The sequence below is a fragment of the Elephantulus edwardii genome, unplaced genomic scaffold (assembly GCF_000299155.1).
Source record: "Elephantulus edwardii isolate Elephantulus edwardi_28Jun2011 unplaced genomic scaffold, EleEdw1.0 scaffold00155, whole genome shotgun sequence".
NCBI classification, from domain to species: domain Eukaryota; kingdom Metazoa; phylum Chordata; class Mammalia; order Macroscelidea; family Macroscelididae; genus Elephantulus; species Elephantulus edwardii.
Window position 1 is genome coordinate 6,925,140 of NW_006399905.1, and position 10,087 is coordinate 6,935,226.

General features: G+C 40.4%; 1 protein-coding gene across 1 annotated transcript in view; it reads right to left on the minus strand.

The window, feature by feature from the left end:
- Window positions 1-9,719, minus strand: part of HRH4 (histamine receptor H4) — a 23,705-nt gene extending 13,986 nt beyond the window's left edge. Inside the window, exon 1 of the mRNA XM_006895047.1 lies at window positions 9,527-9,719. Within this exon, the coding sequence (XP_006895109.1) occupies window positions 9,527-9,719 (193 nt within the window). The remainder of the gene's footprint in view (window positions 1-9,526) is intronic.
- Window positions 9,720-10,087: the final 368 nt, after the last annotated feature.

The window sequence follows — 10,087 nt, forward strand, 5'->3', positions numbered from 1 at the left end:
GTTCCTTGTTTTTTAATGCAGCATAGTATTCCATTGTGCGAATATACCACAGCTTCTCTAGCCATTCGTTTGTTGATGGGCACTTAGGTTGAGAAACTTTATAATCTTTCAAAACAAGATGGTCCATGGATATAATGAGGTGGTTTGAAAATCAGTGGAAGCGAACACAGTCCTCACTATTCCATACCTCAGTTTTTACTCAAACATGAGAGAAAGATTGTCTTTCAACTGACAATTAAAATTCTATGATGCATTTCATCTCTTCAAATGTGTATGGTAGAGTGTGGGGTAGGGTTGAGTGGGGTGGGGTGGGGTGGGGTGATGTGGTGCTTGGGGTATAAAATAGGCTACTTGGTTTGCCTGAGATAAATCAAAGTATCTCAAAAGGAGAGTCACATGTTTCTACCCACAGTTGTGGTTTTCTATTTTCCCACTGAGTATTTTCCACAGGTGCACACTCATTTTCTCCACAGAATGATGTAGAAGTGTGAGATGCCAGTAATAGCATAAAGTACAGATGCCAATGGCTTAAAGGTTAAAGGCAGAGGGAATTAGATAATCAACCCACATACGTTCTGAATCAGATGAAAGAGAAAGGATGTGTTTGAAACATTAGGAGGTACATAAATTAAAAGTTGGCTTAAAGTGGTTCCAACTGGTAAACTGATTGTATTGAAAGCCTATTGTTTTATTGTGTTCTACAAAGTATTCCAAGTATAGGCATCTTGTTCTGCTTCTCTGTCTTAATGAGTGACGGAGATGTTTGTGGCTCATTCCAAAGGATATGTGATCTACATAAACTGCTTTCTATGATACTATATTGGAAGCAGGAGCAGCATCAACTTCCTAAACAACATGCCTCTGGAAACTCTATGAACTTTGATAAATGACAATAGGTATAGAAAGGCTTAAGACCTTTTGTTCATAGGGTCGCTATGAGTCATGCTCGACTTAACAACAATCAACAACAACGATACTATAATGATGGGTGTGTAGCATTAATATATCTGTTAAAACCCATAGAATTGTTTAACACAGGAGGAATCCTGATGTGAACTATGCAAATTTAGATAAAAATAACATAGCAATATTATCTCATCAAAGAAGATCTGGTGGCCTAGTTGTAAGAAGTTGTGCTGCCAACACAAAGATGTTGTTGTTATTGTTGTTGTTGTGTGCCATCGAGTCACTTGCGACCCATAGTGACTCTGTGTACAACATCCATAAACCCTGCTCTATCCTGTGCCGATCGCACTGCCTCTGACACACCCATCCCGATTACCCCAGTCACTGAATCAATCCACTTCATAGAGGGTCTTCCCCTCTTGTGCTGTGCCTTGACCCTCCCAAGCATGATGTCCCTCTCCAAGGACTTGTCCCTCCTTACAACATGTCCAAAGTATGTCAGATGAAGCCCCAGAATCCTTGTCTCCGAGGAGCAGCCTGGTTTAACCCTCTCTAGGATGAATCGGTTTGTTTCCTTGGCAGTCCATGGTACATTAAATACTCTTCTCCAGCACCACAACTCAAAGGTATCAATTCTCCTTCTATCCTCTCTAGTCATTGTCCAACTCTGATGCATAACAAGTGATTGCAAAGACCATAGCCTGTATCAGATGCACCTTAGTCTCCAGAGAGACACCGTTGCTCTTCAGTACTTTGGAGAGGTCCCTAACAGCAGACCCCCATGCCAATACGGTTTTTTTTAATTTTTTTATTTCCTGGGTACTGGTGCCAAGAGTGTTGGCTGTGGAGCCAAGCAAACTAAAGCTGTGAACAATCTCAATCTCTTCACCATCCATCCTGATGCTGTCCAGTGGTGAGAATCTTTGTCTTCTTGACATTGGGCCTCAATCCATACTGAAGGCTGCAGTCCTTGACCCTCTGCAGCAAGCACTTCAGGTCCTCCTCAGTTTCAGCAAGCAGTGTTGTGTCATCTGCATAATGCAGACTGTTAATAGATCTTCCACCAATCCTGATGCCACACTTCCCCTCATAGAGCCCAGCCTCTTGGATAATCTGTTCTGCATACAGGTTGAAAAGGTATGGAGATAGGACACATCCCTGGCGTACACCTTTCCCAATTTTGAACCATGCAGTTTTTCCCTGCTCTGTTCTGATGAATGCCTCCTGGTCCAAGTATAGGTTTCGCATTAAAACGATCAAGTGTTCTGGGATTCCCATTCTTCTCAGAGTCAGCCACAGTTTGTTATGATCCACACAGTCAAATGCATAATCAATGAAACACAGATAGACATTCTTCCGGTATTCTCAGCTTTCAGCTAAGATCCATCTAACATCAGCTACAATATCCCCAGTACCACGACCCCTTCTAAAACCAGCCTGGACTTTCAGCAGTTCTCTGCTGATGTGCTGTTCCAGTCTTTTTTGGATAATCTTCAGGAGAATCTTGCTTGCATGTGATATCAATGAGATTGTTCTATAGTTTCCACACTCTGTTGGGTCACCCTTCTTTGGAATGGGAACAAATATAGATCTCTTCCAGTCAGTTGGCCAAATGGTTGTTCTCTAGATTTCCTGGCACAACTTGGTGAGCTCATCCAGGGCAACATCTGTTATCTGAAATACTTCAATTGGTATACCATCTCACCATAGGCTCTTGCTCATATGTTATTTCATTACATTCTTCTGTGTCTGCCAATTCCTTTCAATTCAATGACTCAGTATATTCTTTCCATCTTCTTTTAATACCTTCTGGATCACTTAATATTCTGCCTAAAGCATCCTTGATTATAGCAACTCAAGATTTGGATTTGTTCTTCAGTTCCTTGAGCTTAAGAAATGCTGAATGAGTTCAGCCCTTTTGATTTTCCGACTCCAGCTCCTTGCACATTTAATTGTAATATTTTGCTTTTTCATCCCATGCTGCCTTTTGGAATCTTCTGTTCAGGTCTTTAGTATCTTGAATTCTTCCTTGTCTTTGGCTTCTCTGCACTCCAGTGCAATCTTCAGAGTTTCTTCTGATATCCATTTTGGTATTTTTCTTTTTCCCTTCTGTTTTTGTAATGACCGTTTGCACTCTTCCTGGATGATACATCTGACATCCTCCACAACTCATTAGGTCTTTGCTCATTAGTGTTCAAGGCCTCAAAACTGTTCCTGAGATGGTTCTGAAATTCATGTGTGATGAACTCAAAGTCATATTTTGGTTCCCATGGATTTGGTTTCATTTTCCTCAGCTTCAGCTTGAACTTGCATATGAGTAGTCTGTGGTCTGTTCCACAATCAGCTCCTGGCCTAGTTTTCACAGCTGATACTGAGCTTCTCTAGCGGTTCTTTCCGCAGATGTAATCGATCTGATTCCTATGCATACCATCAGGTGAAATCCATGTGTATAACCTGCATTTATGTTTCTTACAAAACGTATTTGTAATAAATAAGTCATTGTGCAAAATTCAATCATTCTATCTTCAGCTTCATTTCTGTCACCAAGTCCATGTTTTCCAGCTACTGAATCTTTTTCTCTGTTCCCAACTTTTGCATTCCAGTCACCCATTATTATCAATGCATCTTGATTGCATGTTCAATCCATCTCTGCCTGTAAGAGTTGGTAGAAATCATCTGTTTCTTCTTCTTTAGCTCTGGTTGTTGGTGCATATATCTGAATGATAGTGGTATTCATTGGACTTCCTTGTAATCATATGGATATTATCCTGTCACTCACAATGTTGTACTTCAAGATGGATATAGAAATTACTTTTTTAACTATGAAAGCAACTCCATTTTTTCTCGCCTTTTCATCTCCGGAGTAATATATCATATGATCATCTGACTCAAAGTGCCCCATGCCAGTCCATCTCATCTCACCAATGCCTAGTATGTCAATATTTATGTGTTCCATTTCTTTCTTTTTTTGTGGAAAAAAATGAAAAATTTATTGTCTTTCATCCCTCATCATTATTATACAAAAGATGTTTGAAGGTCTATTGGGAAAATTAATAATGGGGAAAATAATCATACCTAAAAAAAGTTTTCAAATCTTTCAATCTCATGGAAGTCATGCTCTGTGCACCATTTCTTTCTTAACAATATCTAATTTTCCTACATTCATGGTTCTCACATTCCATGTTCCAATCACTAGTGTCTGCTTACAACAGCTCAGCTTCCTGTGTATTTCCATACTTGAAAGTTCTACCTCAGTTGCCCTCTCTGTTATATACATGTGTTCTATTGTACAGAGGATTTTCAGAGGCCTGCTATTTCAGAAGTGGATGGCCAATCCTTCTTCCTAGTCTATCTTAATCTGAATGTTCAGATTTAGAGGAGTATCTGATAGACAAGCAATTTATAGAACAGTGAAAGATAAATCCCTCATTGTGGAGTTAACCATTAGTTACAGTGTGGTTCAAATCCACCCACAGGAGAAAAATGGGCAATCTCCTCCCATGCAATTTACAGTCACTGAAATCCACTTGAGGATCACTATGAGTTGGTTCTGGTTTGACATCACATAACAATAATACATTTTTACAACTTCGTCCCTGGAATCATGCTCTGAATCAAAGGAACTTGATAAGAACCAGTTCTTTGAAAAAGAGCACTGAGCCTTTGGCATAGCTCATTAAAGAAAAAAAAATGTGAGAGAAACAAATAAATTATATTAAAAGAGATGAAAGAAGGAGGGGGAGAAAGTTAGAGGGAAAGAGGCAAAGCAAAGGAGGAAGGGAGAGAGAAGGAAAAGGAAGGAGTAAGAACAGGAGTGAGGAGAGACAGGAGGAGGTGGGAGGGAAACAGGAAGAGTAGAAAGAGGTGAAGTTGGAGAGATGTGGAGTGGACTGTGGACAGGGAAGATCATTCAGGTTCTCACAGATCTTTACAAAGATGTTTCTCCTTCATCCTCTCCCTCATTCTTCCCCAGCAGAAACAGAAACACCATGAGGGCAGGGATTCTTGTTTATGTTTTCATTGCTGCATTTCCAGAGCCTACATGAAAGTATAGTTTTAAACAAACAAAAGAAACCAGGTTGGTTGGGTGAATTAATAGGTGAAAATGAAAATAAACTTGGGTTTTTTTTAAATTAAGCTCTGGTGCCCCAGTGGCGAGAAGCTGCACTGCAGTTCTGAAGGCACATGGTTTGATACCACCAGGTGCTCCGCAGGAGAAGGATGGGAAATCTCCTCCCATGCAATTAAGTACCTCTGAAAACCCCACTGGAAGGTCAGCTATGAGTCGGTTCCAACTCTATGGTACACAACAACAATATGCTGATGTCAAAGAAGCCAGCTGCGAAGCTACATCTTCCATGAGAGAATGATAATCCAAGTGCAGCGAGCTGGGGTCTGACCTCAGTGAATTCACTGAAAATGGAAAACCCCAGTGAATTCTTAGAGCTGTCAAAAGGACATGTTGAGGAGGGTACAGAGGGGGAAAGAAGGGTCTTTAGTGGGGGTAGGACAGTAGTAAGGAAAACTGCATACTGAGAATTCTTTTAGATCTGTCAGCAGTAACCATCTCTTACCACTGAAGATCGCTTCTGAGCTATTTATCACATGGTCATGCAAGTTATAAATGCCAACACAACACGAAGATGTGAAAAAGAGACCTACAGATGGAAATGTTGGCGCGACAATACCAGTTTTAAAGATATAAATATGTTGTTATATTGCTATTTATTCTCTTGGACAAGTGTACGAAAACAAAATAGGAAAAAGCCAGTTGTTGTAGTGTCAATTCTAACCCTTGGTGACCTCCAACTCAAGGCTCAGCCCCCAAGTGGGTCAGACTCGAACTGTGCTTCATGGGCTTTTCAACCACTGAAGCTTTGGAAGTAGATCCCAAGCCTGTCTTCTAAGGTGTCACTAGGTGGGTTCCAACTGCCAACCCTTTGGGTAAGTAGCCAAGTGTTGCTAAGGGAGTTCTGAAATCATGCTTCCCAAACCCACTGCTATTCAGTCAACTGCAATTCACAGAAAAACTCTGGGGCAGGGTAGAAATGCCCAGAGTGTTTCCAAGATTCTAAATGTATCAATCTTAGCAAAAACAGACGCCCACATCTTTGTCCTTCAAAGCAGTTGATTAGATTCCAACTCCAGATCTTTCAGTTAGCAGTACAGTGCTTTAAACACTGTGCCAACATGCCACCATGGCACAGTGCACAGGTGAAATACACCGAAATCAGTGTTCTTGTTGTGTATCATCAAACCAAAACCGACTCATAGCTGACACTCCAGAGGGTTTTCAGAGACTATAAATCACACAGGAGGAGGTGGCCCATCTCTCTATCCCAGAGCAACTGATGGATTCCAACCATGTGCCTTTGCACAGGCAGTGCAACTCCTTACCACGAGGCCACCAGAGTATTTGATACTAAATTTCCTCACCAAATGTACTGTTGTTCCCCACAGTAAACTTAACCACAGGGAGCTACGCAGATGCCACAAACGTAGATTGTCCACCTGAGGTCAGTTCTGAAACTTACGTGAAGGGCGCTTAGTCAGAAAGCCCTCAACACCCAGCACACATCCGCTGGACCTAATCAGGCTCGGCTCTAATCGGCCTCAGGCGACCTCACGTGGTTCTAAGCCTCCGTCTTATGAATCCAAATGTTAAGGATCCCTGACTAAAGGCCACAGTAAAGCTCTCAGGAGGACTGCCCCACCCCCGGCCCTTGACACCACCATGGAGCCTCCGCGTTCAGGAAGAAGCCCACCCTGGCAGGTCTGAGGAGGGAGAATGGTTAACAGCCCTGACAGACGAGCTCTCAGAGACTTCAATTTTGTGTCTTGGCTAATATTGTTCTAAATAAATGGACCTCTGCCCTGCACTGAGCAGGAATATGAAGGATGACATTAATACTCTGCCTCAGACACCCGTTATCATGCACAAAGTCAGGTCCTTCTTTCCCATCCTCCTGGAACGGGGGTCACCACCAGGACCACCCACCACATATTCATGCAATTCTGCTCAGGCCCATCCTTGTGGGGTTGCCATGGCAGTGGCTGTGGGACAGTCACAAAGACACCCCCATCCTGTTTGGAGCTCCAGGCCTCGGGTTCTCTCAGGCTTGCTTTGCCACCAACAGTCTACTCAGGTACTCATTTCGTTTTTGTTAGCAAAACACAGGATTTCTATTAAATGTTGGGTGTCATAAAAATGTTGGCACTAAAAGATAGAGAAGAATTTTTGGTTGAATACATAAACATATCCAAGTATTTCTACATATTTCTCTGAATGTAAAGAGTGATATGAAGGCTATCAAAATGTTAACATTAGTTCCCCTGAGGGGTAGAACAGGAGAGAAATAATAATTACATTTTTAAAAATATTGTTTAGTCATCTTTATCTGTCACGCACCCACATAACCGTCATTTCTGCATCATGATTCTAAATCAGTAGCTCTAACTAACAGTACCCTCCAGAAATTTACATGCAACATCAGAAGCAGATTTCATCATCTTTCCTTCCAAACAAAATGTTCTCTTTATCTACTACTGTTGTGTTGTGCCGGTGAGTTGGAACCAACTCACAGCTGACCCTTCCAGCCGATTTTTAGAGGCTGTATATCTCACAGGAGAAGACTGTTCATCTGTCTCTCATGGGCCAGCTGGTGGATTTGAACCAACTGCCTTTGAGTTGGCAGGCAGCACAATCCTCTACCAGTAAGAGACCAGAGCTCACTCCTATGTCTACTTATAGTGTCAAACTTTCCTTGGTTCCCAGATGCAATCTTTCCTTGAGTTTTCTGCTGTCTAGCCCGATCCTTAGACCTTTGGCCACCCTTGCACTCCAGCTCAGGCTGTTCCCACATACCCTCGGCCTAAATGCCTTCAAACTGTCTTTGGAACCAGGCTCCTGTCTAGATGTTTCTAAAGTAAAACTTCAATTCATTAAATCAAGGTACTGCTTTTAAAATCTTTCCATCTTTACCTTCCCTAATGAATAAACTCTAATCCAGACCGATGCTTCCCCTGTCTTCCATGATACAGATTCTGACCTCTCCATACTGTCCCTTCATGCCCTTGTACCAACATTTATACACCAGTTGGCCTGAAGCTCACAGTGGAGAAGCACGCAGGATCATTTTCCACCAGTAAGGATATACTGAATCTTGGAATATTCTGCTCCTTCCCAGAATTCTCCGAAGTCTGTTTAAAATCTGCCGCCTTTCTCCCTCTTCTAAGTACCCATAACAGTTGGCATGGTCTCGGAACTCATACTACGCTTAGACGGTAAATATTTAACTTCTCTTATCCATGCTACTACAGAGAAAATAAATGAAGGCAGAGATTCATTCACCCTCCTGTATTTCTCTCGATTATCTAGCAGTACTTGAGTTCTACAAGGGAGCTCTGGTAGTGTAGTCCTCGAGAATTTTTCTGCTAATCCAAAAGTGGTGCTTCTTTGGGGGTTCGAATCCACCTGCTGTTCCATGGGAAAAAGATGAGCTATCTCCTTCCATGCAATTTCCATCCTCCAAAATCCCCTGGAGACTCAGCTATGAGTTGGTTCTGAATCCAGAAATGAGGTTTTGAGAGCTGACTTGAGAACCCAAAAGTACTTATATAAAGCAGGTATTCTTCTAACATTGTGACTCTGATGTGGGCTGCCACACATTGACAGAGCATCAGAGCAGCCACTGCACTCTAGGAAATTAACTAAGTACCCTATGAATTCTATTTCCTTTTTATCTAATTGTAAACTTTTATGTAGCCAAAAAATAAAAATAATTTGACTATGACAGCGAATACTACACTGTTGGGGTTGTTGTTGAGTACCGAGTCAGAATCCACTCATAGGTGACCCACAAACTGAAACAGATTGCCTATTTTTCTCCTGTGGAGCTGCTGCTGGATACAAACTGAGAACTTTTGAGTTGTCAGCACAATTCCTTACCACTAAGCCATCAGAGCTCCCTAAAATTATACAAGAAGTTCCTATAAAATAATACTATCAGATGACATTTCTGTAAATCTACTTACTAGTAAAGGTTTGAAAAAATATTAAAATATCATTTTTTCAAAGAAAGATGAACTTCATTTCCATAGTCTGTTACATTATCTCTAGAACACTAAATTACATGCAAAATATTGTGTGTCACTTGGTTTTTTTACAATGATTTTATCAAGGCATAAAGTAACACTATTAACCATACTGCTTAGTTGTTCTGAATATTTACAGCCAATTTCATCTTATACAGACTAACCACATACATATTAATTTCTATAATTTTAACATTATGAAAACAACCTATCATCTTTTGTTAGACTTAGATGTCCAGAACAGTTCTAAAACAGTCTTAGTTTAAGAGTTATTTGTTTGTGAAGCAAATTTTCTCAGTACGTTTAGCTTTATAGGCGTTCCTCTTTAAAAAAACAGTTTTCAAATCAACATTCCTGTGACACTGATTTGGAAAGGTAGGGAATGTAGAACATTCAGTAGAAACCTCACAACTTTAATACTTATGTTCCTTGGTTTTAATTACTCCCAGTTTTAGACAGTTCCTTGAAATAAGGTTTTCGAAATAAACTGTTATTCAAAAAGATTATATTAAGATATATAACTTACCCACAAAGAAGTCAGAAATGGCCAAGTTAAGAAGAAAATAATTACTTCGATGTCTAAGATTTTTGTCCACCACAAAAGCTAAAACAACCACAGCATTTCCTAGCATTATAACCAAAGCAAATAAGCTCATTAAAAACATTAATACAGCACAAGTGCCTTGTAGGGAACTCTCTGTACAATTAGCACCTAACATCATACCTATTGATGAAGGAGCTAGCACAGCAACTTACACCTCCAAGACAGTTCTGACAAGTGTATTTTCCAATTGATACCTAAAATACAAAGTCTCCTAAGAAAAACAACATTTTTAAAATCTAATGCTGATCTCATAGTACTTCCTGATTCTGATCAAGCCAACTTGTGGCAACAGTTTCCCTTTAACTGATACTTAACAAGTATTTCCAAAAAACAGCGAAATGTTTTATCTTCCACATTTCAATGTGATTCATTTGTCCTGTATTAATAGAAAAGTGTTATGTAATATATACAAAATACTGTATATATTGTATTGTATATATTTTGTAATATATATAATTACAACACTGTATGTATTTTGTCTAT